Source organism: Staurois parvus, unplaced genomic scaffold, assembly GCF_062004578.1.
Source record: "Staurois parvus isolate SC_StPar_1 unplaced genomic scaffold, SC_StPar_1.0 ptg000657l, whole genome shotgun sequence".
In the NCBI taxonomy this organism is placed as follows: domain Eukaryota; kingdom Metazoa; phylum Chordata; class Amphibia; order Anura; family Ranidae; genus Staurois; species Staurois parvus.
Genome location: NW_028318453.1, coordinates 5,455,392 through 5,483,383, shown reverse-complemented (window position 1 = coordinate 5,483,383; position 27,992 = coordinate 5,455,392). Strand labels below are relative to the sequence as shown.

General features: G+C 44.3%; 1 protein-coding gene across 1 annotated transcript in view; it reads right to left on the bottom strand.

The window, feature by feature from the left end:
• CCDC170 (coiled-coil domain containing 170) overlaps positions 1–27,992 on the bottom strand; it is a 116,249-nt gene that overhangs the window by 50,318 nt on the left and 37,939 nt on the right. Inside the window, exons 4-8 of the mRNA XM_089694283.1 lie at positions 23,957–24,088; positions 21,928–22,184; positions 21,690–21,834; positions 13,683–13,868; positions 167–484 (exon numbers count right to left, since the gene is read on the bottom strand). Of these exons, the coding sequence (XP_089550409.1) occupies positions 167–484; positions 13,683–13,868; positions 21,690–21,834; positions 21,928–22,184; positions 23,957–24,088 (1,038 nt within the window). The remainder of the gene's footprint in view (positions 1–166; positions 485–13,682; positions 13,869–21,689; positions 21,835–21,927; positions 22,185–23,956; positions 24,089–27,992) is intronic.

Sequence of the window (27,992 nt, the reverse complement as noted above, 5' to 3'; positions counted from 1 at the left end):
CAGCAGCAGTCTCAGGGCATTTGGCTGTCTACACAAGGAAGACTGACTTCTACAAGTAAATAATTTACATAAAATAAGTTAAATGTACATATAATCTTATGGCAAGATTTTTGGTTGAAATGTATGGTCTGGCAACAGGGCCTCTTTGAAACTTGCGATTACTTACAATTTTTTTGCTTTCCACCATTTTCTGTAAATCATGTATTCTCTCCAAAATTGTTTCATCTTTTGGCTTCACAGTTATAGAAGCATCACTGAGAGCTGCGGCAACCTCATCCATGAATAAGTCCAGTAGATTCTGGGCAGCCTTTGCCTCCCCAACGCTGCTCTTCAGAGACATGTCTAGCTTGGTGGAACTTTTCTTCACCTGGTTCAGTTCTTGCTTGCAGGCCTCCCAGGCTCTCTGTGATGCCTTGAGCCTGTCCTGCAGCATTATAGTCTCCTTTTCGAAAGCTTGTTTGGCATCACTGACACTCTCCAAATTCTGAAGTGAAATTCAAATGAAGTGTGAGTTGCCCATCAACAAATACATTACATGTTAGCAAATGTAATTAACAGCTTCCCGACCACCCTATAGCAGATATACTGCTACAGGGCAGCACGGGTGCGCAAAATCACCTATATATATGTGAATTTGCATTTTTGGGTAGGGGGCACGCACAAGGCATTCGCGCCATTTGTGGACATGGCTGTCAATCACCGGGTCCCGGCCGGTGAATACTCACCGACGCCTGGTGATTGCCGAGGATCTCCAACGGGGAGGAGAACTATTTGTAAACAAAACAGTTCTCCTCCCTGTCAGCTCGTGCACAGCACAGCCATGCAAAGCAGTGTGATTACAGTGAAGCACATGGGCACAGCTTACAGTGAAACAGCACACAGTTAACCCTTTGATTGCCCCAGATGTTAACCCCTTCATGCCAAGTGTCATTAGTACAGTGTCAGTACTTTTTTTTAGCACTGATCACTGTATTTGTATCACTGGGGAAGTCAGTGACACCAAGTCAGTTCCCCCCAGTGTCAGAATGCTATAAGTTGCTGATCGCTGCCATTACTAGTAAAAATAAAAAATAAAACAACAAATTCCAGTATCCATACCGCCATTTGTAAATGCTATAACTTTCACGTAAACCAATTGATTTACACGTATTGGGATTTTTTTTAGCAAAGACATACATTTTGGCCTAAATTTATGACAAAATTAGATTTTTAAAATTTGTTTACTGGGCATGTTTAATAGCAAAAAGTCAAAAATATTGTTTTTTTCTCAAAATGTACTTTTTTTTTTTTTTTTTAATAGCGCAAGAAATAAAAAACGCACAGGCTATCAAATACCACTGAAAGAAAGCTCAATTAGTTGGAAAATAAGGACATAAATTTCATTTGGGTGCAGCGTTGCATGACCGCACAATTGTCAGTTAAAGTAACGCAGCACCGTAACGCAAAAAATGGCCTGATCAAGAAGGGGGTAATTCCTCAGGAGGACAAAACCTTTTTTTTTAGTTGAGGACAGAGTGGAGATGGATTGGAATACCTATTATGGGAGTCAGTAACCAGCAGATCATGATCTACCAGTAGATCGCAGCCAAGTGACTGATAGATCATGGTCTGGACTTGCTGACCCGCCGTCCCAGAGCATCAAACAGAAGGCAATGCAGAGGGACTACTTTTAAATTTGAAGCTGTAGTAGGGAGTAAGAGCCATATAAGCTTCTGCCTCCTCTGTAGTGCCGGCTCCTGTTCCATGTGGAGTGATACCAGCTGCACTCCACCTCTTATCCCGGGTAGAGATCTCCAGAGTGGTGCCAGCAGCAGGAAAGAAGAGACCTTCAAGTCAGTGTGAAGCAATACACTGGGCATAATAGTATAGGGCTGCTTTCACATTGATGCACTGCGGTTTACCCACACTGCACATGCAGTACAGGGTACCTGAAGCTTTCCTTTGGATTTGGACATAGACTTCTATTATATCCTGTGGGTTTGATGCACTTTTTGGTGCACTTTCTGAAAGCACACCAAAACTCCTGAATGCAGGATACTATATAACAGAAGTCTATGACAAAGCGCAGCTAATCCAGGAAAGTCACAGATGCACTGCACTGCACCCACAGTTTGAGTAAACCGCAGCACATTAGTGTGAAAACAGCCTTATAGGGGGCTCAGAACAGTAAGGGTTCATATACATTTGAGGTTTGGGGGGTGGTAAAAGCTCATAGTTAAGACATGTTTTGACCACCCCCACTCCTACTGCACCCACATTACCTGCAGTGGCCAGGGGTGTACACATGTCACAGCCACAGCAGGAGTTATATGCCCTGTTATGATTGGTGAGTGTAGCACCTGTCAAGCATGACCCATTGAAGTGAGGCCGCTTTGCAAGTGCCCTGCAACCCCGTGCAGTACAGCAAACAAGGGGTTAAAACAACAGCATTGTGTTGCTTTCTCACCACCTGCTTTAACCCTTTGGACCATGTAGAAGTACGCAGTTGCCGGGTGCTTGCAGAGTGGCCCCATTTACTTGAATGGGTCACAATTGGCAGGCGGTAGCACCCACCAAAAGCAACAGCAGGTTTAATTCGTGCTGTGACATGTGTAGAGAGTAGGAATAGGGGCAGTAAAACCGCAACTCAACTGTAGGGTTTTACCACCACCTCAACTTTATATCTGAACCAACCCTAAGGCTGCCACTGCCGAATGCAACTAAGCACTGATACACAAGTGCAGCAGACACTGGTGCTCTTCTGAAAAGCGATCCGAGTGTGTTTGATAGGTGGTGAGCAGGCAATATGTTACCTCCTCACCACCTGACCTTAACCCATGATTGCCATGCAATGCAAGCGATTGCGACACAGTAGTACGACAACTAGAGGTTTAAATCAGGTGTGAGGAGGAGACACTGGGCGACACTGTTCGGTTGGTCTTTGACTTATCCCATGTTGTTCAGGCAGATTGCCGCCTCTTTAAAGTGCTACTAAACCCAGGACCCTGCATTCACTATATCTGGTCTCCCACAGAACACACAATATGGAAATGCAATAGACACTTTGCCAAGGCACTTTGGTTAAGAAAGGCTGTGTTATCCTATGTGTCCATGCACACATAGGCTGTAATCAACATTTTTTGGCAGGGACATTTTTTAGCTGGAAAAAAGCCCAGGACTAGTGGGTTTCTAGAGGAGTTTTTTAGCTGTAAAAACACTCTTAACGCTGAAAAAGTGGCAAAACGCGGTAAAAAGCTGCAAGCCTGCTTTTTAGACTTTTTTTGACCCTTCAAATTTTGGGGGGGGGTAAAAAACCGCTAAAAACTGCAAACGCTGCTACACACAGTAAAGCGCTGCTAAACGCTAATGCAAAAACGCTAAAAAAGCAGAAAAACTCACACTTTCAACGTGAGTTTACACAGCTAATGTTACCAGCGTTATTCAAACGTCCAGTGTGCATGGAGCCTTACAGCCAAAAAACGGCCCTGCAAAAAAACATTGATTACAGTCTATGTGTGCATGGACATAGGATAATATAACAGTAAAGTAAATCAGTGAATAATTTTGGCGATAATGGCCATACACTGGCCTACAGGCTGAACAAAAAAAATCTGACAAATTCATCAACATACACTATTCATTGTAGATAGATGAATCTCCAGTGCCGACTATTGTATTCTGACAGCTGCCACTGGCAAGTATCGGAATACTCGAACATTTGATTGGATGCAACCGCAGTTCAGCTGACAATTTTATGCTGATTTCTTCTGATTTTCAATAAACAGGGCCACCCATCAGGCTAGGTTCACACCTATGCAGTTTGCGTTTGATCCATTTCTGCAGTACGTTTTGCATTGCGTTTTACATTTTGCATTTTTGCTGCATTTTTTATGCATTTTGCAGGGTTTTTTTTCTTGTTGCCGCAAAAATGCAGCAAAACATGCAGCAAAACTGTGCTACATGCTTTTCTGCATTGTTTCCATTGAAGTCTATAAAAACAAAAACGCAACTTTTTATGTTTAAAAAAGTCCCTGACCCTTTCCAAAAAACGCACCGGGTGAAAATGCGGAGATGTGAACGTGTTCTATTGGAAATCATGTCAAATGGACTGTACTGCATTTCTGCAAAACGCTGTGGAAAACACTTAGGTGTGAACCTAGGGTCAAGCAAATTTCTGGCAGTTAATCAGGAAGCAGCTGAAACGTGCTCAATGCTTTACCCCTGGTTCACATCTGTGCGGGTGGTGAGGCTGCGGATCCGCACAAAAATCCGTGCAGCAGCACCACCCGCACAGAGGAATGCAGACCCGCGGGCGGGTGCCATTAATTCTAAGGGCACGCCGCCCGCACTGGAAATCGCAACCGTACTGGGAGGTTCCTGTGCGGGCTGCATTTTCCGAAGAAGTGCAGGGACTTCTTCCCTGCGTGTCCCGGGGCATGGGAGTCCATTCAAATGAATGGGCTCTCGTGCTGGCACAAAATGCGGCACGCAGGAATGCGGAGATGTGAACCTAGCCTTAGCTAGTAAATGCAGGCATACAAGGTTCCAATAATCAGCATCCTGGTGGGAGCTTTCTCGGAAAGTCTTCCTTGGTAAAGAACAAATTTTCATTTGTAGTTACTTAAAAAATGAGGTACTTGTTGATACTCATCTACCATTAAGATTACAATGTGCTGCAAATGAGCTGACATTTTGTAAAATTTTAAAATAAACCCAAAGCAATAATTTAATATATTGCAGTTTTCTACTTCTTAGGTGAAGTGCCTGCATAAATGTTCTTTTTTCCTGGCTTTTTTCCCTTTATTTTCACTTAGTAACCCTGCGAATAACACGCTTCTGGTCCCTGGGTGGCTATGCGCACTCCTCCACTTTATGCAAGTAGGTAAACACTGTTGCTATCCAAGCTGGACTTCAAACATGTCTGCCTTTGTTCATCTCTATTACATGGGGGATGATGGGAATAGGTTAACACAAGAAAGAAAAGGATGTTTGTGCTTTCTGCCAATCTTACATGAAGTAACATGGACACTGTACTTGTTAATAATGACCTTAGCCTCAAAAGAGAAAACAAATTCAGCCACCACACCTAAAAACTGGTAAGCTGCAATATCTTACATTTCTGTTTTTGGGTTTAATTATGCTTTAAAGTGTTACTAAACCCAGGACCCTGCATTCACTATATCTGGTCTCCCACAGTACACAGAACAAGAAATGCAATCATTTTAGTAAATATAAACTGCTTAATACCTTTTCTCATCAGCAGTTAGAGCAGTCTTGTGACTTCTATCAGTGTTCAGCAGAGCACTGGTTAAAGCATGTAGGAGGAGTTTTTTTTCTGTTCTAGGAGGATACAAAACCCCTGACAGTGCTGATTGGCTCTGTGTTGATCACATGCACTCTCCCAAGAAAAGCTCTCTAGCAATACACACTAAACTGATCATGTGCAGAATGGCTACAGGTTCAGTAGATAAGACGTGGATATTTGAACAAGTAGAGGGGCAGAGAAAACAGGATAAAACAGCCTTTTTACACAATGCAGAGGATTAACACCTTAGGTTCCACAGTGAGTATAACCAGTGGCGTATTTAGTTCTTGTGCTGCCCTAGGCAACACTAAAAATGGGTGCCCCCACAACCACCTGGGCCCTACCATCGCCACTCTCCGACATCAAACCCCCTCCCAGCCTCTGCCGCAGCCAAGCACTAACCTTAACCTCTCTGGAAAGCAGCCTGCCATCCCCGGAGCCAAGCCCAGTGTCTTCCTTCATTTTATGGCTGCGGCAAGTTTACTCCCTCCAACAGCATACAGTCTGCTCGGCTTCCATGGGGGAGCCTCACCAGGTCCTCTTCCCTGCCACGTGTGTCCGTTCTTCTGGAAGAGGGGTGGGCGGTGCTGCCCCCTGAAAATTGCCGCCCTGGGAAAACGCCTTGTTTGCCTTGCAGTAAATACAATGCTGAGTATAACAAGCATGCTTTACTGCATATACAGACTAATTTTACTGTTGTGGGTTTAGTAACACTTTAAGGCTAGGTTCACACCTATGCAGTTTGTGTTTGATTAATTTCTGCAGTGCATTTTTAGCACATGCATTTTTTATACCTTTTTGTGTTTTGGGGGGTTCAACTTGTTGCTGGGCAGATTAAAACACAAAACGCGTCAAAAACGCATCAAAAAACTCACAACATGCATTTATGCAGCATCCCCATTGAAGTCTATTGAACCAAAAACTCAAAGTTTTGAGTTTAAAAGTCCCTGGCCCTTTCCAAAAAACGCACCAGGTGAAAACGTTTGAAATTCCCCACTTTTCTCCTTCTCTCCGCAGTTCTCAAGGGACAGATCAAAGCGATTGTAATTGTTAGTGCCACCACAGGACATCTTCCTGATCCATCTCAGAAGTGCGGCAGAAAGAAGAGGGAGAAGAGTAGATTTCTCAACCCCGGACTGCTACACTGGCTGTGTGAGCACTGACAGCTCATCACCCATAGTGGTGAGTACAGCGAAGACCAAGGGTGGTGGGGAGGATTTAGGGTGAACTAAAGTGAGCTGGGTGCTAAAGGCAAGTTATCATCACAATTTGGAAAAGGAGACCTATATTAAAAGGCTTGCTTTCAACACTGGTATATGCTTGATGCTAATGGAGAAGTGATGCCAGAGGCAACTATCACCCAAACCTATCTTAAACTTAAGGCACATTAACCACTTGCCCTCCAGAGGATTTACCCCCTGCCCTGACCAGGCCATTTTTTGCGAAACAGCACTGTGTTACTGTAACTGACAATTGCGCATTCATGCAATGCTGCACCCAAATTAAATTGACATCCTTTTTATCCCACAAACAGAGCTTTCTTTTGGTGGTATTTGATCGCCTCTGCATTTTATATTGTTTGCGCTTGAAACAAAAAAAAAACAATATTTTTGACTTTTTGCTATTAAACATGTCCAGTAAAAAAAATGAAAAAATCTAATTTTATCATAAATTTAGGCCAAAATGTATTCTGCTCCATGTCTTTGCTAAATAAAAATCCCAATACATGTAAATTAATTGGTTTGCGTGAAAGTTTACAAATGGTGGTATATATACTTGAATTTTTTTTTTTTACTAGTAATGGCGATGATCAGTGACTTATAGCGGGACTGTGGCAGGAATTCTGACACTGGGAGGGAACTGACTTGGTGGCACTGACATCCCCAGTGACACCAGTACAGTGATCAGTGCTAATAAAAAGCACTGACGTTGTACTAATGGCACTGGGCAGGAAGGGGTTAACATGTGGGGTGATCAAAGGGATAACTGTGTGCTGTTTCACTGTGTGCGTGCTTTATATTGCAAGCACACTGCTTTGTATAGCTCTGCTATGGAGAGCCATACAAAGTGTGCAGGAACTGACAGGGGAGAGATCTGTGTTGTTTATACACAGGTCTCTACCATGTCGGTGATACTTGGCAATCGCCGGGTGGTGGCGGGGAATCACCAGTGATTGACAGCCAAGGCCGCGAATGGCAGCGCGGGCAGTTTTCCTACCCGAAACTGCAAAATTACGTATATATCCGTGATTTTGCTCACCCGTGTGCCCTGTGGCAGTATTTCTGCTATAGGGCAGCGCGGAAGCTGTTAAAACACAAGGCATATTAAATTGCCTTCACCACATGCTATCATCCTTGTAGAGTGCATCTTGTGTGTATTGTTACCGTCCTGTTGTGACATTGCGTCCACTAAATGTAACTGATCTATGCTAAAGAAACAAGGGCTCCTTTTTGCAACTGTGCAGATGTCAGGGATCCCCTAGGTCTCCGCCGCGATGGTCCCGGCGCAGGCGCAGTGTGCCGCCCTGTGCTGGGACTCGAGCATTAGGTCCGGGCCGGCCGCGGCGTTCGAGTTCGCGCATGCGCAGTAGAAGCCGCGGCCGCCCGCTGGGCACCAATGGCAGCGCAGGGCGGGATATTTAAATGGCCCTGAGCTGTCATTCAGTGCCTTCTGGTCTTACCTGTATCCTGTATCTGCGAACCTGTGAATAGTAAGTTGCTGACCCGGATTGTGCTTGACCTTGCTGTATTTCTCCTGCCCTGACCCTTGCTTTGCCTGACCTCTCTCTTGAATGCCCCCTATTGGATCTGACCTGCTGTTGCTGACCTGGCGTGTGACCCGACTATTCTCTGCCCGCTGCCTTGTACCATACCGTCCTCCCTGTTACCGACCCGGCTTGTCTGACCCCGCACCTGCTCAGCCATCCATCCATCCATCCGTCCATCCCTCCCAGTGGGGTCTCCTGACCTCCTCATATCAGGCTCTTCCCCGCAGGAGCCCTCGGCGAATACCACTACCACTAACGGGTTTGCCCAGTAGCCACGACCTGGTCTCGGGGGGCTCCAAGTCCATCCCCACCATCAGGGGCCCTGGTGAACAAGTCCCCTGGGACTTAGACTCCGTGCTCTGGAAACACCTATTTAGTGGAGTGCTAGTGGTACCGCCGGGTGGTCCCTTACAGTACCAGAAGGCCATGACGGAGCCTCGAGGAGGACCCTCCCCGCTGGAGGAAGTTTGTAGGCACCTGGCTTCCTTGACGCAAGCGGTAAACGTATTACAGGACAGGTGTTTGCAGATTGAAAATCGGTTCCAGGCCTGCACGATATCTGCCCCTGCACCACAGGCCCCGACCCCCGCACCTCCGCCCGTAGCGGCCCCTGGGCCTGCTTCAGGGGTTCCCGCATCACTTCCTATGACTGAACCCCGGGTACCCCTACCGGAGCGTTTTCACGGGGACCGCACACGCTTCAGGTCGTTCCGTGAATCCTGCCTTCTCTATTTTGAGTTGCAACCTCGTACTTTTTTGACGGAATCGGTAAAGGTGGGGTTTGTCATCTCCCTCCTGCAGGGTGAACCCCAAGACTGGGCCCACCGACTGAGAGGGAACAATGACCCCCACCTAGGCTCAGTTAACATTTTTTTTGACGCAATGGCCATCTTATATGATGACCCACAGCGGGCAGCTTCGGCCGAAGCTACCATTTACACACTCCGGCAGGGCCGACGGGCGGCGGAGGAGTACGCCTCTGACTTTAGGCGTTGGATGGGGGACACACGCTGGAACGAGTTTGCCCTTGTGCACCAGTTCCGCATGGGCCTGTCAGAGGCCCTGAAAGACGAGCTCGCCCGGGTAGAAATGCCTGAGGCACTTGAAGACTTAATTGCACTAACCATCAAGATTGACCGAAGACTGCGGGAACGCAGGTTTGAGAGGTCCGGTCAGGGTCGAGGAGGTTCCCGGGGGTCTTTCCAGGGTCACAGCCAATCCACTAGGCCACAGTTCCTGAACCCACCACCGGAGGATGCTCCTGAACCCATGCAGCTAGGCCTGGCGCGACCTAAGCTATCTCCAGAGGAACGCCAGCGCAGACGCTCCCAGAACCTATGCCTCTACTGTGGTGAAGCTGGTCACATGGTATGATCCTGCCCGCAGAAACTGAGTAAGTGCACCTCTTCTTCCTTATCTGTTGGCGATGTTCATTCTTCCCAATACTTAGTTGTACCCCTCTCCTTTCAGCTGCCAGAAAGGACCGTGGAAGTGACAGCCATTATTGACTCGGGGGCATGCAGCTGTTTTGTAGATATTAATTTTGCTCACCAGCAGGGTATTCCCCTCCAACCAAAAGAAAAGGGGTTCAACATATTTCTGGCCGATGGGTCCCGGATAAGATCAGGGGTGGTTAACCAGGAGACTCCTTCCATTTCTACCACCATTGCCAGCCAACACCAGGAACTCCTCCGCTTGGATGCCATTGCATCACCCCTTTTTCCAGTCATTCTGGGGCTTCCGTGGTTACGGGCTCATAACCCCCAGATTGACTGGGAAACCAGGGTAGTCTCGTTCCCTTCCTCATACTGTTGGGAACACTGCCGCACTTCGGGCCCGGGGGTTCCCCAGGTCCTTGTGTGCTCAGAGGGGGATGCCGACTTAAGACAGGTCATTCCGGCAGCCTACCATGAATTCCTTGATGTATTCAGTAAACGGGGAGCAGATACTCTACCCCCCCACCGCCCGTATGACTGTCCCATCGACCTGTTACCTGGCTCAGAGATCCCTTTCGGGCGGATCTTCCCCCTTTCGGAGCTCGAATTGGGGGCCCTTAGGGAATACATTGAGGACAGCCTGCAGAAGGGATTCATCCGCCCCTCTACCTCTCCAGCAGGGGCAGGGATTTTCTTTGTAGAAAATAAGGACAAGACCTTGAGACCGTGTATTGATTACCGGGAATTGAATAGAGTTACAATCAAAAACCGTTACCCCCTGCCGTTGGTACCAGAATTATTCCAGAGTTTAAAGGCGGCAGTGGTGTTCACAAAACTGGACTTAAGGGGAGCGTACAACCTGGTTCGCATAAGGGAGGGGGACGAGTGGAAAACGGCATTCCGCACCCGCTTCGGCCACTTCGAGTATCTGGTCATGCCGTTCGGTCTGTGCAATGCACCCGCCACCTTCCAACACTTTGTGAACGACATTTTTAGGGATTTCCTGGATGTCTTTGTTACAGTCTACTTAGACGATATTTTGATTTTTTCACCTTCTCTGGGGGAGCACAGGGTTCACGTAGCAAAGGTATTAGGGCGGTTGCGGCAGCATGGCTTATACGCCAAAGCTGACAAATGTTGCTTTGAACAGTCTAGTATTACTTTTCTGGGTCTGATTATCTCCACCGCGGGGGTCGCGATGGACCCTCAGAAAGTCTCTGCAATACTGGATTGGCCTGAACCCACAGACAGGAAGGGCGTCCAACGGTTTGTCGGGTTCGCAAACTTTTACCGCAAGTTCATCAAGAACTTCTCGGGTCTGGTCTCCCCCATTACTCAGCTAACCAAGCTTGGAACTCGATTCAGGTGGACGCCAGAGGCGCAGGAAGCTTTTGAAGCTTTGAAGAAACTATTCACTTCGGCACCCATCCTGGGTCACCCCGATGCCGCCTTACCCTACATCTTGGAGGTAGATGCGTCAGAGAATGCGGTAGGTTCCATCCTGTCCCAGCGAAAGGGCACCAGGGAATTGCTCCACCCTGTGGCATTCTTCTCACGGAAACTCACCCCGGCGGAAAGGAACTACGATATCGGTGATCGTGAACTTCTGGCGATTAAGACAGCGTTAGAGGAATGGAGGTACCTGCTGGAAGGAGCCTCACACCCCATCTTAATATTTACGGATCATAAGAATCTGGAGTACCTGAGGACCGCCAAACGCTTACGCCCACGACAGGCGAGATGGGCACTGTTCTTCTCAAGATTCAATTTCCACATTACATACAGGCCGGGATCAAAGAATACGAAGCCAGATGCGTTGTCACCAATGTACGAGGACGCCAAGGAGGCCCCAGCGCCCGACACTATCCTGTCTTCAGGAAACTTCTTGGCGCTCCAGACGGACCTTCGTTCCAAGATAATGGAGGCGTCCACGGCCTTATCCATCCCAGCCGGGGTGCCCCTCCAGAACAAAGGGGGACTCCTGTGGAAGGAAGATCGGATTGTGGTGCCAGAGGGAATCCGAACTCTGGTCTTGGGCCATTGCCATGACCACCCGATGGCAGGGCACTTTGGGTCGGCCAAGACCTTAGAGCTCCTCCGACGCTCCTTCTGGTGGCCGGACATGGCAAAAGACTGCAAACACTACGTCAACTCCTGCATCACCTGCCAGAGGAACAAACCATCAAGGTGCAAGGCTTGGGGTCTTCTGCGGCCTTTACCAATTCCCGAACGGCCTTGGCAGAAAATTTCGATGGACTTCATAGTCGAGCTCCCACCTTCACGGGACCACACAGCAATTCTTGTGGCCGTGGACCGTTTATCTAAGATGGCCCACTTTATACCATTAAGGAGGACTCCGTCGGCAGACGAAACTGCGCGAGTATTCATTCGAGAGATTGTAAGACTGCACGGGGTCCCTGAAGACATCGTCTCTGACCGAGGGGTTCAGTTTACCTCAAGATTTTGGAGGGCTCTGTGTAAAGCTCTGAACATCCAACTGTCCCTCTCTTCTGCATTTCACCCTCAGTCCAACGGACAGACCGAGAGAACCAACCAGACTCTGGAGCAGTACCTGCGCTGCTATACATCTTTTGCCCAGGATGACTGGATACCACTTCTACCCTTGGCGGAATTCGCGTACAACAACGCGTGCCATTCGGCAACGGGGCAGTCCCCGTTCTTCTCCAATTGTGGGTTTCACCCTACCTTCCTCCCGGACTTGGTCCCGGAATGCCCAATTCCGGCAACGCAGGATACATTGACGTTCTTCTCCTCGAACAACAAGAAGCTACAGGAAGCCCTAATTCGGGCCCAAGATGACTACAAGAGGGCATTCAACAAGAGACGAAGGGGAGATCTGGTGTTGCGACCCGGTGAGAAGGTTTGGTTGTCTACTTCTAACTTAAGGATGCTTTGCCCTTCAAAGAAATTAGGCCCTAAATTTATAGGACCCTTTTGCGTTAAGCGGATGGTCAACGAGGTGGCCTACGAACTTGTCCTCCCTGACACACTCAAGATCCACCCAGTCTTCCATGTGTCCCTGCTGAAGCCAGTAGTCCCGGATACCTTCCCTGAACGAGAATCTGGGCCTCCGCAGGCCATATCGGTAGAAGGGGAAGAGGAATTTGAGGTGGAATCAATCTTGAAGTGCCGAAGGAGGGGGGGCCAGACCCAATTCCTAATCAAATGGAAGGGCTATGGCCCTGAGGATAATTCTTGGGAACCTGCCCATAATGTCCATGCACCTAGACTTGTCCGGAGGTTCTTTCGCGATCACCCGTGGTGGAGGGATCGGGTGGGCATCCGGAGGTTGCCCGTAGGGGGGGGGCAATGTCAGGGATCCCCTCGGTCTCCGCCGTGATGGTCCCGGCGCAGGCGCAGTGTGCCGCCCTGTGCTGGGACTCGAGCATTAGGTCCGGGCCGGCCGCGGCGTTCGAGTTCGCGCATGCGCAGTAGAAGCCGCGGCCGCCCGCTGGGCACCAATGGCAGCGCAGGGCGGGATATTTAAATGGCCCTGAGCTGTCATTCAGTGCCTTCTGGTCTTACCTGTATCCTGTATCTGCGAACCTGTGAATAGTAAGTTGCTGACCCGGATTGTGCTTGACCTTGCTGTATTTCTCCTGCCCTGACCCTTGCTTTGCCTGACCTCTCTCTTGAATGCCCCCTATTGGATCTGACCTGCTGTTGCTGACCTGGCGTGTGACCCGACTATTCTCTGCCCGCTGCCTTGTACCATACCGTCCTCCCTGTTACCGACCCGGCTTGTCTGACCCCGCACCTGCTCAGCCATCCATCCATCCATCCGTCCATCCCTCCCAGTGGGGTCTCCTGACCTCCTCATATCAGGCTCTTCCCCGCAGGAGCCCTCGGCGAATACCACTACCACTAACGGGTTTGCCCAGTAGCCACGACCTGGTCTCGGGGGGCTCCAAGTCCATCCCCACCATCAGGGGCCCTGGTGAACAAGTCCCCTGGGACTTAGACTCCGTGCTCTGGAAACACCTATTTAGTGGAGTGCTAGTGGTACCGCCGGGCGGTCCCTTACAGCAGAATTTGTTAGTGTTTTCAAAATATAAATTATGTCCATCACAAAACAGCAGTCCCTCATAGATTTAGCATCATTAACATCAAGCCTATATCTTAGCCTTGCTTTTAGTTATCCCATCTATTAGTAACATAATTATTTCACACATACCTTGCAGAGAGTGTCTATTTGTTGAACAAATGAACCGCTCTTCTTTTTCTCTTTGTTTATTTCAGAAACAAGTTTCATGATGGTTTCCCTGCTGGCTTTTGATTCTGTCTCATGAACGTTGATGGTTTCCTTTAGAGTGACAACATTACCCTTCAATTCTATATTCTCCTTCAAAAGATCACCTGTCTGAAAAACATAAAAGGTTGTTATGAACTGGTGGCTCAATCAATCCCTACACTACCTAAGATTTCTCTTAAGACACTCAGTGGGAGGGGCGAAATGCGTTGGTTGGTTTCCAGTGAAGTCATATCCGGTCCATGGGCCAGTGGTTTTCCCTGACTGTGATTCGGCTGCCTTACAAGGTTTACCTCTTGTTGAAAGTGGATGTGTTTTTTTTAGATGTAAGTGCAATTTTAACTATTTTGTAAATAAAAAATGAATACTACACTATAAGGGTTCCCTCTTCTCCTCTGATTTCCATTGCCTGAAGTACCAGTCACCCTTACTCATTGCCATCATACCTCACATCATTAAAGTAAGTTGAATATCTGAAAGAGAGTGGAGAACAAGAGTGAGTGGAACAGTGGAGGTTTCCTCACCAGCAGGAACTCATTTCACTATTTTGCTAATAGCAGGGGGCCATCTTATCTTTTGAGTGTGGTCAAAGGAAGAGGCACAGATCACACATCACACTGCGTTTTTTTTAACACAAAGTCACTTTGTGATTTGCAGAGCACGGAGCACTTTATTGAGAAGAATTCAATATAAAAGTGGAAACACTGCACTATATATTGGGTGCTAATGGACACTTTATAATTAGTTATTCATTTTCATTTACACTGTTCTAAAAAAAAATTCGCTACCTTAAATCTGCAAAAAAATCAACTCATACGAGCATCTGATTAAGACAAAATGTCCCTCCTCAGAAAAGATTTCCCTTGGAAAGGGATAAGATCTCTTGAGTGCGTCTCAACTCCAGCCACCCCCCCCCCCCCCAAAAAAAAAAAATTGTTATTTTTGAATTGAGTTAGACTCACTGTCGTGTTTTTATTGCTGTAAAGAAAAGGTAATTGTTTTGCCCAGGAGTATGGAATTCATAAAAAAAAAAAATACACTCACCTAGGTGAATGCAGCATCTGTCCCCTGCCGGCTCTGCAATGAGAACTGGGTGATTAAACACTGCTGATTGCTCAGTTCTCCCCCTTCGCGCTGAGCAGAGATCGGTGACTGTCAGTCACTGGCTATCTACTCTGTCCCTAAAACGCTCGCTGGAATGCCAGGCTGGGGAGGAGAGGGAACGGAGCCAGCTGCCAGTCCAAGCTTCTGGGTGGATCCCAACCTTTGGTGTGGATCTTTTCAGAGTCTGGACCAGCTGTGTGACATCAGTCGACAGCGGGTCACAGAAGAAACTGCACTCCTGTGATTCATAGCTTTGGCTATACTTCTTTAAATAAACACAAATGATACGCATAAGTGGAGGGTAGCCTAACTTTAAAAAATATGTGCATGGAACACAAAAGGCAAACTTGAGATATCTACCACAAATTACTTTTTAAAAGTGCAAAATAGTTTATTAGCAACTTCAAAAAAGGGTGTGCTAAGTGTAGCCCTTAGCAAAAAAACATTTAAAATGAAGGGAGGCCACACATTTAAAATATCCACATATGCAATATTATGATAAACTATTATATTGGTCATCGGTATTCTTCTAAAAAGAGGTATCTGGGGATATTTGTCAAGTTAAGCATCTTATCAAAAGTAACTTTCTATTTCAGGAATCCACAGTCTTTCTCACCACTATAGTGCAAAAGAACAGTACTTGAAAGCAAGGAGACTTTAAAACGTGGCATCTAAAGACACCAAAGGATTTCAAATTTGTTCTAGTCATCATAGCCATGATTTAAAACAGCATTAGACACTTGCAATAAAGTAAATTTTAGGATTTATTTTAAGCAGCACATTTGAGATTTGGATTGTTTGTCCTAGAACAGCAAACAGTGAGCGGAATACCGATCAATATGTGGCTGTCTAACCATAGCTGGAATCATCAAGCAGGTTCCATCAGACTTATAACACTATAATTATGCCTGAAACATGTCAAAAAGTGAATTGATGGACTTTTCTGTGTTAAATTTTCCAACTAATACTAATCTAAGACAACAGGAAGTATTCTTATGATATGAAACATACTGTAATTATATGGTAGCCATAAATTTAGACAGCTTGGAAGTCACAATCCATGCTAGAGTACACTTCCCAAGGCATGTATAGGCAAACAACAAAGTCAGTGATATCCAAATGCCCAGATTGGTAAGGAAATGCCCTATGGCTTCAGTTCTAAATATCTTATTTTGCCATTTGCAGCCAGCAGGTAAAAACAGCAAGGCAACAGGGCCACTGTAGTACCAGACTTTTAACAACTAGGCTGGGAATAGCATGTGCCATGACAAGGATAGAAGGATATCAAATCACAATCAGCCCAAAACCAATATAGTTTCTCTTCAAGCAACCAGCTCAGGTTCCTATGACATCTTGAAGGCTTGTCCATACTATTCAGTATTTATTTGTACCTACTCTTTCTCACCATCATCCAGGCACAACTCTCATATAAATGCCCTAGAAGATATCTTTTTTTTTCTGGGTACTTTTACATCCTTTATGTCAAAGCATGCATTGGGAGCTGTTCTTACTATTCACGATCCTGGCAATGTGTGCTGTTCAACACAAGCTATCACCAAACAGTTCATTTAGTTTCTTAGCAAAGGTTTTAGGGGCCCTTGGTCATTTAGTGTCCAATAGACAGGGTTAAAAAAAACAAAACAATATGAATATATATAGAGTGCAGGGTTTGTAAACTATGGTGAATAAGAAGTGCACAATAAAGGGTAAAGTACAGTAAATTTAAACTTGGAATTTATTGATTTAAAATAGAACACATTATAGCACAATATATATAGGCAAATGGTGCGACCCATGCAGGCCATGAAGAATAAAAGAGGAATTCAATTTCAACTGTCTACAGTTGAGCTGTCATGATATAGCAAGTGTGCATGGCATACTTTCACATTATGACACATTTCACTTTCAGAAGTGATAGTTCCAGTCTACATTCGCTGTTATGTTCAAAGATGACTCCATCTCCCGCCTGCCAATTCTTCTGGTCCAGCATTGTTCCTCTTAAGCCATTTTTCGGATTAAAAACTCTAACTGCTAGAACTATTTTTGCAGATTTTAAAGTGGAACTTCACTCTCTAAATCAACATTGACTATTTTTAATCCATATGCTGCCAGCATTAGTAAATATATAGGAAAGTATGCAATATTTACATGATTAAACTATTTTTAACATTTTTTAGTTACTTCCTTGTTTCCATGCCTAGGCAAATGATGTCATACATCCCAGGAGTCTTCAGGAGGGGAGGAAGGCTTTTCTCAGCTAAGCACACCTACTGCCTGTATGCTTGAGCTAAGGGCAGATTGATTCCAGGAAGTAAGTGCTGCATGAATCATCTGCCCTTACTCAAGATGGCCACGGCCAGAAATGCTAGGGGAACAAAATAAAGCATGGAGGCATGGATGGATGGGGGAGTTTGCTTTGAATATTAAAAATGAATTAAATATCAGTATTATTTTTAGGTGCTCAGATACAGTGTAGTTCCACTTTAAGAAATTCATTCCTTCTTAAATGCATAAAAATGCTTACTTAATCTGGCAAGTCCTTATTATTTCCCACTACTTTTCCCTTTTCTTTTTCATATTTTAATAACAAATACAATAATTTAGATGAAAGGTCAACTGCATCATCAAATCAAAAAGAGGGAAAACGGAAGAAGAAGAGGGGGATTTGGATGCAAAAGAGAGACAGTCCCTACACACAAGGGACAGTAGGAAGCTATGTAAACTGCACAGTAAAGACCTAATGCACAATTTATGTGAAGAGATAAGAAAACTGTTACCCTATAGTGCAGTGGATAGCAAAGGATTAACATGGGCAGAACAGTGGCTAACTGGCTAGCCCTTCTGCCTGGTAGTACTAGGGTCATTGGTTCAAATCCCCACCATGGCTTCACCTGCCTGGAGTTTGCATGTTCTTCTTGTGCCTGCATGGGTTTCCTCAAGGTACATGTTTCCTCTCACACTCCACAGACATGCTGGTAGGTTAATTGGATCCTGTCTAAATTTGCACTAGTATGTGTATGTATGAATGTAAGCTATGGACCTTAGATTGTGCACCACCTGAGGGTTAGGGACTGATGTGAATGTACAATATATATGTAAAGCATTGTGTGAATTGATGGCACTATTTAAGTACCTGTAATGAATAATAATATACAAGAAACTAAATAGTAAGGGGTTAATGCATAGTGACTGCAATAAAATGAAAGAATGTGAATGGGCCTTCAGGCAGAAGCTGCAGATAATGGCTAGAAGTAGACATGACCACTGTAATCACAACACTGTTGAACAAGCTCCTTTTGTAGCACGGATATAAAAACTTGAAGAGAGGTAACTCCCTAAGAAAGAAAAAAAGGTTCTGTATTCTCCATTATCTAGTCCTCTGCAGATCTTATCCTGTTGCTATTGTTCCACAAAAAACATAGTTTTTCCTTCACCATCAGTTGCTTAGATGTACAAGGTCTCCAGCACAACACCCACAACAAAAAAGAAATTGGCAAAAAATATCTAACTATGCCTTTAGCTTTTATGTTTTCATTTCAACGCCTTCTCTCTAAATAATAAAGAGGGAACATCATATGAATCATTTATGGAGTGAATTTTGTTCGCTCATCAGCACACTCTCCACACTCACTGGTATCCCACCTGTTACAGGATTAAGGCTTTAGACTTTCACTTAATATAAATTGACATGTCTCAAAAGCTCTACCAAACAGCTGATGTCTGTTTTCAATGTGCTGAAATATGGATCATATAGCTTCCTGCCGAAGTCAACACTGCATGGGCCTATGCGAAAAAAAGGCTGCATTTTACCATGCAGGCCAGTGTGAACATAGCCTTAGATACTTTGTACTGCATTAACAAATAGGGTTGACTTACTAAAGGCAAATATACAGTTCACTTTGCAAGGAAAGTTGCAGATTTAAAGGGCATGTTCCCTATAATGTAGTGAACTTTGCCAAATATACCCAACTGCATGCAAGGAAAATAAAAAAATAGCATTTTTGCTTGCACATGATTGAATGAGGGAAGTCAGCAAAGCTTCATCACATTCACTAAGCTTTGAGAAAAATTACTTTGCAAAGTCAACATTCTTTTTACCTTTAGTAAATTTACCCCAAGAAGCTGTCTATAAGACGGGTTTGGAAAACGTCCCAGCATAGAAGGATTCCCCAGTGGGACAACAAACTACCATTCTTATTTTTCAATTAAACCAACATCAGCTTTTCAGTTATACAAAAATTGCACAAAAGAAAACAAAACCCAGAAAAATAGCATACTAATTGGTGCAAATGTCCACAGAAATCTTATTTGAAACAAAAGTGAATTTGGAGTGCACCATAGTATATGTAGCACAGACCCTAGACTGGTCTGTCTGTCTGGTCCCAGGTTCTATTCCTTGACAGGTACATGGCAACCGGGCACACAGTACTTCACAGCCAGTCAAATGATAAAACATGTCATGCATGTCTTTTTGCAATTTATTTGGTCATTTAACTTGGATGGGGTGAGGGTGAGCCCTGAAATAATCCAGAAATGACTAGTAAAACTGTAATAGAGGACAATAAAGCTGATCTGCTCCTTCAGGATGTAACCACCCTCTTGAATGTGAAGGTTGAATGAACTTCAATGCAGAAACCCCTCAACAGGAGTGTAATCCTGAGTCAAACTGTAATGAGCTCTCCCAAAGGTGGCAAGGAATGTCTCTAGGATCCTTAAGGCTAGTATACACTCTTCACTGGGTACTGTAATGGCTCCTGTAGTACCAGCCAGTCCTTGTATGTGGTGTCTGCAGGCTAGATCCCCTGTGGAGTTTCCTGCACTGCTTCAGGATGCTCTGGAAGGAAGTCCCCGAGCTCTAGCTGGAGCTGGGACCCTAAAAAGATTTCTTCAGTGTTCTAGCTGGCAAACAAGGGGCGCCTCAGCCCTCAGGCTGTTTCTTACTCTCCCAAGAAACAAAAGAGTGCCATTCCAGGCCCCTGCCTATTTATACCCCTCCAAGCCCCCTGCTGGGCACACACTCTCTTGACCAGGGATACACTGAGAGTGCATGATTATGCAGGCCAGGGTCAAACTCTTCCACCCACTATATCCCATAATTCAGTGGGATGCAGGGGAAAGCAGTTGAGCCTTTACAAGCAGAACCCAGAAGAGCCAAAAGCAAATGATCACTGCTCCCCTAACTATAGGGAAAAGTAAATTTATCAAAACACTAGCAGCCAAAGAAGAGGGTGCTACATATACATAGTGTGGACATATAGGAACATCAACACAAAATCACAAAAAAACTATTTTAGTCCATGGAGTCCTCATGCCTCTGTCAGTCATAAATCTGTGAAAACAGCAAGGAGGCAGACACGGACCATCTAGTTGTCTGCAAAAAGCTAAAAGCACAGTTGAAACATATTGTATGTCTACTGTATGTCCCCTGGTTTAGCATTACTAATTCCTGGTTTAGTTTACGTCTTCTTAGGAGATGACCCAAACTAGACCACAAAACCTTTTCTGGACTAATAGGCAAGGGGGTGTCAAAAATAGCAAAGGGAATGGACACTGCCCTGGGGAACATGCACCAATGCAAAGATTTTTAAATAATATGTCTGGGGATTGGGAGGGTCCTAATCCTACCTGTGAAAGAGTGTATCTCTGTGATGTACAGTAGGTGCTGCAGCAGCACTGACAATTGCAAAGGAAAGCAATTTTTAAAATTGCTGGCAAAATTACATTTCATTGCCGGCATCCTCTTTTTGCACTCTTCAGTTTTAGTAAATAACCAAAGAGTGTTAACATAGCCAAAAAAAGAGGAAAACTGGTTAGATCCCAGGAACTTTGGTTATTTTTATGATCATTACTGGTATTAAGAGTTTGGTATGCTGTATATATTTTGTGCTATATTTTTAGAACCTATGGTTAGGGGTTAGAGATTAATGTGCTGTATCTTAGGCTGTTCACTTTGCAAGGGAATTTTCCCTTACTTTGCTGACTTTCATTATCTAATCACGTGCAAGCATTTTTTAAATTTCCCTTGCACATGATTGGGTATTCTTTGTAAAGAACCACCTTACCAACTGCTCCATATCCGCCACCCCCCTCTGTCATTACCTCCACTGGCTTCCGATTGCCCAACGCATAAAATTCAAACTACTGACATTGATGTACAAAGCTATTCATAATACTGCCCCAAACTACCTCACCGACCTGATATCCAAATACCACCCAACACGTACTCTTAGCTCCTCACAAGACCTCCTACTCTCCAGTTCCCTGGTCTCCTCCTCCCATGCCAGACTCCAGGACTTATCCAGGTCTTCTTCCATCCTCTGGAACTCACTACCCCAATCCATCAGACTGTCATCTACCCTCCTCACCTTTAGGCGCACCATGAAAACCCATCTCTTCAGGGAAGCCTACCCCACCATCACCTAACAGCCGATCCCCTCCACTCCTCCTACCACTCCATCCCCCACAGCCATTTCCTCCTGTACCACTATCCCCTCCCTCCTAGATTGTAAGCTCCAAGGAGCAGGGCCCTCAAACCCCTCGTGTATTGTATTGTTACTGTATTGTCTCATGTACTGTCCCCCACTATAATGTACAGCACTGAGCAAACTTTTTGGCGCTATATAAATACTGTATAATAATAATAATAATGTGAATTTTCACATTTACTAGGCTAATAAGCTAAGCGAAAATTCCCTTGTGAAGTGTACAGCCTTTTTGCCTTTAGTAGACTAACCCCAGTGTCTTTAATAGGTCTTTTGGTACCATTATAGTATTTTTATACTAAGCTTTGTGACAATTGATAATAACAAATGATCTATCTATATTTACCTTGGAAATTACCAGTTCCTCTGGATCCTTCTGGCCTTTTATGTCTACATTCAAACAAGCAGACAGTTGTGCCAGGAAATGTCCATAATTCCTGCTGTATCTTGAAGCCTGAGACTTGCTGTCCTCCCACTGAGCCACAAAAGTTCTACATTATAGTGAAAACACAATTCATTTTACAAAACAGAAAACAATTTTAAGAATAATAATGTAACAAGATTAACTGCAACATTTGACTTACTTTAGCCTTGATTCCATTTCTTGGATTCTGTCTTTCAGTTCTCGGTTTTCATGAAGAACTGCCTGAATAGTTAATTCTGCCCTAGACTTGGAGGTGGCCAGTAGACCTGTTTCTTCCTCTGTCTCATGAACTCTTGCTCTTAAAGATGTGATCATTGCAGACTGTCTTGCGTTGTTTTCTCTGTAATTTTCCACCTCAACCTTAAGTTCCTGTAAAACTATTTCTTTTGAGGAAAGCTTAGCACGAAGATCTAGCATCTAAAAAAAAAAATACATAATATTAGTTTTGATTAATGCAATAAACAGTATTTGTGAGTAACCCTGAACATGGAGGTAAATAATATCGAGTTATTCAATATTCCAAAAAAACTTATAAACTTTTCAGAAGAGAATTCCATTTAAATTTTTTTTTGAAAACCAACTTTTAGGTATGAAGGCACAGTTTGACATTTCCCCTTCTCCTTTACTGCTGCAAGCCAAAATGGAGTTAGTAAATACTACCTTATCAACTAAAGTACAACTAAAGGCAAAACTTTTTATTTACATATAGGATAGCATAAGGAATGGTTATAACCACTGTCAACTTTTTTTGCCATCTGTGTCCTCAAAGGGAGATTTTCATTCACTTCCTGTTTCATAGATAAACATGACGTGAGAAGAATTTCTCCTAAAGTGAGGGAGTCCGGAGTGTCCCCATTGGAAGATTCCCCCTCTTTTGATGTTCTGTTGATTACCCAAAATTTGGTATTTTCTTTCACTTTTGCTCTTGGTAATAAAGGTAAACAGGACAAATAGAGAGTGAGGATCTCCATAAAAGGGACACAGACAGTGATAAAAACCTGACCGGTGTTATAATCCCTCTCTACTCTATACAAAGCTAAAACAAAGTTTGCCTTTACTTCTACTTTACTTGCAGTGACCATTATATAGAGCAGCACAGTGGCTAAATGGTTAGCACTTCCACCTGGCAGTACTAGGGATGGTGGTTCAAATCCCAACCATGGCACCACCTGCCTGGAGTTTGCATGTTCTCCCTGTGCCTGCATGGGTTTCCTCCCACACTCTAAAACATGCTGGTAGGTTAATTGGACCCTGTCTAAAAGTGTCCCTAGTATGTGTATATATGAACGTGAGATAGGGACCTTAGATCAGCCTTTCTCAACCAGGGTGCCCACGCACCCTGGGGTGCCTTGAGGTTTCTTCAGGGGTGCCTTGGCAAAATGTCTAAAAATTGCCCAAAATTTGTATGCAAGCCAAAGGGTGGAACAAGCCTGCCTATTAGTTACACAAAGCCACAGGTTTTCATTGTGCACCATTACAACCTTCTAGCCAACTGCATCCTGACAACCAATGACATCATCAATTAATAAGGAGGATGCCAACTACTTGCTCAGCATCCTAGTTCAGCCCTCTCCTGCCCCTTTCCATCACTGCTGGGGTCGCATTAGCTCAATAATAGAGAAAAACTGAGGGAGAAGAGGAACACTGGAATACTACTCAGTACCAGTGTGCAAAAGTGTATTTCCTCTGGAAGAATAAATCACCTCTAATGTTGGGTGTCCTACATGTGTGGATGTTGCTGTGTTATATAAAGCTATTAGAATAGTTCTGCACATTTTAGAATGGGGTGCCCTTTTAAAATTATGGACAGTCTACAAGCACTCCATTTTAGAATGAGGTGCCTCAATATTGTCCATAATTAAGGGTGCCTCGGGACTGTTCATAATTTTAAAGGGTGCCTTGACTGAAAAAAGGTTGAGAAACACTGCCTTAGATCGTACACCCCTTGAGGGTTAGGGACTGATGTGCATGTATAATATATATGTTAACACATACATTGACAGTGCTATATAAATACCTGTTTATTAGCTCCCAGTTGTTTCTTACCATGATCACCTATAATTAACATAGTCATGGTAAGAGGGACTGTATAATTGCATCAAATGAGCATATGTACTTGGTCAAGCCGTGAGCAATTTAAACACATGATTTACATGTATGTAGACAAGCATACTTATGTTTACACTTACCTCTGACTGTGCAGTTTCATATTTTACAGACAGAGCAGCCAGTTCACTGTGAGAATTTTCAGCAATTATCCGGTAGTGATTCATCTGTTCTCGTGAAATAGGAATGTCCGCAAAAAAAGGATCGTAGGCGTGCTGGTATGGAAAAACAGGGTATCTTTCAGTTCATTTTTCATTATGTGGCTAGCCATGAACAGCAACTAGTGACTCATTACAGACAATAGTTAGGATAATAATTGTATTTATTTGTTCTACTTGGTAGAATATCATAATTATAAAGGACATTTCAAACATTTAAATGTGAACTATGTTCAAACATGGTTTTATACTTCTTCAAAGAGTTCGTATCGCTGTGGATAATCAATGATAATTATATTTTAGAATGGAATATCCTAGATAAAATCCTAAATTATGCTGATCTTAAATACGACAGTCTAGGCATCTATTGGTTCCCTATAGAGCATCCCAATACTGCTTTGGCTGGTGGTAATAAAGTTGTATACAGCTACTTGATATTTCTGCAGACACATAAAATTAGACTTTGAAATGCTGTTGTAACTACATTAGATTTAATTAGTTATCAACATTGACATTAAAATTGCACCATTATCACTCTTACATTTATGGTATTCAGTGTACACACCTGCAATGCCTGGCTCTACTGAAATGTGCTTACTTCATCTCATTTTGACCTTTAAGGCTCTTTATAATAGCAATGAAAAAATAGTGAAGGGCTATTTTCTAAAGCAAACATGCATTACCAGCACCAGGGGTGCTTATACTGAGCAGGACCTTAATTCAGGCACCTGGTGGTTCCTGCTATGAGCTTTCTGGCTATGTTACACTTTACTTTCAGCACTGAGAAATAATCCACAAGGTGGTCATACTGCATCTCTGCAGCATCCAGGACCTACCCATTGCTGCAGGTATGTAGGTATGCATATCAATTCTAAAATTAAAACGTGGGAAAACATTACATCAACTTTAACATTCATTTTGCTGTTCCCCAGAGTGGACTGTTGTAATCACATAGGCTTACACATTTCTTTGGGATGAGGACAAATTCTTCCTGCTTTCCATTTTTCTGAAATAGTTCCTTTTTCCATGACTATTAGTTAATACATTTCCATAGTTAGTCCTCCTTGTTTCGGACCTAAACTTATACTGTCATTTCCTTTTGCTCTATTTGTTTTCAGGCATTTGATGGTTATTTTCAGATTGTTTTGAACGGAACGTGTGAAGATCTTGCACATCCAAAACTTGCAGCTTAGTGAGGCTTTTGCTACCTTCTGGCAGCACAAAGCATCCCTGTTTGTCTGCCATGATCATTTACTGTACCTGCACACCATTCCCTGCGGGTCTACTAGACCTAGGACTTTGACATTAGTCTGTCTTTTGTCCTCATGGGTACCCAGGGCTGTGGATAAGGGGGTACCACCAGTCCTCCTGTATGGGACCCATGCCAGCAGAGGGGGCCTGGCAGCTGGGTGAATTTGATGTGGGCAGGGAGGGTGATCAGCACAGCTGGGGGGGGGGGGTGCAATTACTAGAACCAATCCCCTGTATAGCTCTTTCTGCAGCTGCTGAAAGCTGACTTCTCCTCTCCCTCCCAGTGGCTTTCAGCTATTGCAGGGAGAGCCATACAGGGGATTGGTTCCAGTAATTGCCCTCCGTCGCACCCATCACCCTACCTGTGAACCATATGTTTCCCCCTGTGTGCCCCCACCTCTGCAGTGCTTTTGGATTCCCTCCTCTCCTTCCTATGCTGCAATCACATATTAGGTTTGTTCAGGATGGAGAGTGGAAGGGAAAGGTCTGGTAAATATTTCACATTTACCATCCCCTTCCTTTCCTGAATTAACACAATGCGTGATTGGTAGCAATCACTCACTGTGTTCACTTATAAGTGAAGCATAGTAAACTGTTGCTGTTTTTTTGGGGGGGGCTATCAGGTTATCTTTATGGGGCCCCGTGGTTTCTGTCAGCAGCCCTGTGTGTAATTCATCCCTAGCTTGTCTTTACTGAACCCTAAGCTCCACACTAGTCCTTGTGCTGTCTTTTCAGGCTCCGAGGCAGAACATCTGTCCCTGCACTACCCTGGATATCCAAAATACTTCCATCATTTGGAACCTCTGCTCCAGTTGCCCCAGTATCCCCTACAAGCAGTGTGGTATGCTTTGAGCCCATTCATTTTGAATGTACACAAATCATGGACAGCACAGTTAGCACTTCCCCCTGGCAGTACTAGGGTCATTGGTTCAAAATCCCAACCATGGCACCACCTGCCTGGAGTTTGCATGTTCTCCCTGTGCTTGCGTGGGTTTCCTCCGGGTACTCTGCTTTCCTCCCACACTCCAAAGACATGCTAGTAGGTTAATTGGCTCCTGTCTAAATTGGCCCTAGTATGTGTGTGTATGAATGTGAGTTAGGGATCTTAGATTGTATGCCCCTTGTGGGTTAGGGACTGAGGGAAATGTACAATATATGTATGTAAAGCTCTGTGTAAATTGATGTTGCTATATACCTGTAATAAATTAATAAATCGCACCGCACCAAAAGTAGTGCACGTGCTACTTTTAGAAAACTGGAAAACTGGATTGCATGGTACTTTCATATAATGCAATCAGGTACAGGCAAACCTACTGCATTTAAAGTGTAATGACACGCACCAAATTAATTGATTAACATTGACACGTATTTGCAGTGCATTTTGAATGAGGTGCGGGAAACGCACAAGGCAGGAGGTCTGCACTGTGTTCTGGTGTGAACAGGGCCTAACTCCGTATTGTTTCTGTCTCATTCCCATTGTTCTATTTAAGCTGGCTGTACATTGCTCAAATTTTGGCTGATTCCTGCTGGCTTGGCTGAAAGTTAGCAGTCTATTGAGCTGTTGGCTCCAATTGTTCAATTGACTTTTGTCAAAGATGTCTGTCAGAAAATTGTCAGCCAAACAATGCTTGTATCCAATCAGATGTTGGCACCATTCCAGTATTCTGACAGCACCAGTTGTCATAATACAATGGCCCCAGAGGGGCCATTAGGTTGTCATTAGGACCATTTGGAAACTCGGGCACTGCCTGAGGGCCCGGGGTCAGTAGGGGGCCCCATGAGATGCCCCTGGTACCTTTTTCATAGGCTTTTTTGAGTTTGGGCAAGGACACAGGGGCCCCATGATCCCCTATTGCCCTGGGGCCCCATGAGTTGTCAGTCCGCCCCTGGGTCTATCCATTTGTGTTTGTTTGTGTCTTGTACATATCAGGCTTATATTCAAATTACAATAGAATTGGTAGAGGTTACATATGTTGAAATAAGACACAACTCCACTGATCCTTAAACAAGGTGGTACTAAAAAGCAAGGACTAGAGTGTCTACCCCTAGTCAAAATAAATGCTGGTTTGTTCACTTGTCCATACCCCCTGCAACAGATAAACAACTGTCCATACCCACTATCAAGGAAATGCAAATGGTTAACGTTTATATAGCTTTTTATCCTGAATTCACTGAGAGATCAGTACATGTGAGCTAGATCATTTATTTCCACATAACTTTTGTATAACGTCTGCATTGCAAATATTTGCTGATGATAACAATCCATTGTGAAATATGCCATGTCAATAATTTCTTTCTAAGAATGTATTCAGCAATTTATTTTAAGATAATATGGATAAAAGACCAAAACAAACACCTTAACCATGCTACCTTTCTTAGTAACTGTCTTGTTTATTTCAAACACGACCCAAACAAAATTAAAATTCTAGGCAGAGACCAAATTCAATATACAAAAATACCAATACACAATGTTAAGACAATGTTTATTTTAACTCCTTCCCTCAGGCCATATGCATATATGTGGTCTCTCAGCGGGTGGGCCTTAACACCAAGAGGCCTCATATATCTGTAGCTATAGATAAACAGAATTGTGCTGAGTGTGTGCACAGTCACCAGCAGCTAAAGGAAAGCTGCCAATCTTTGGAGATTTCTGATCATGTAACCACTGTGACAGACAATCACAGTAGTCACTTGATCATAAACCCTGCCC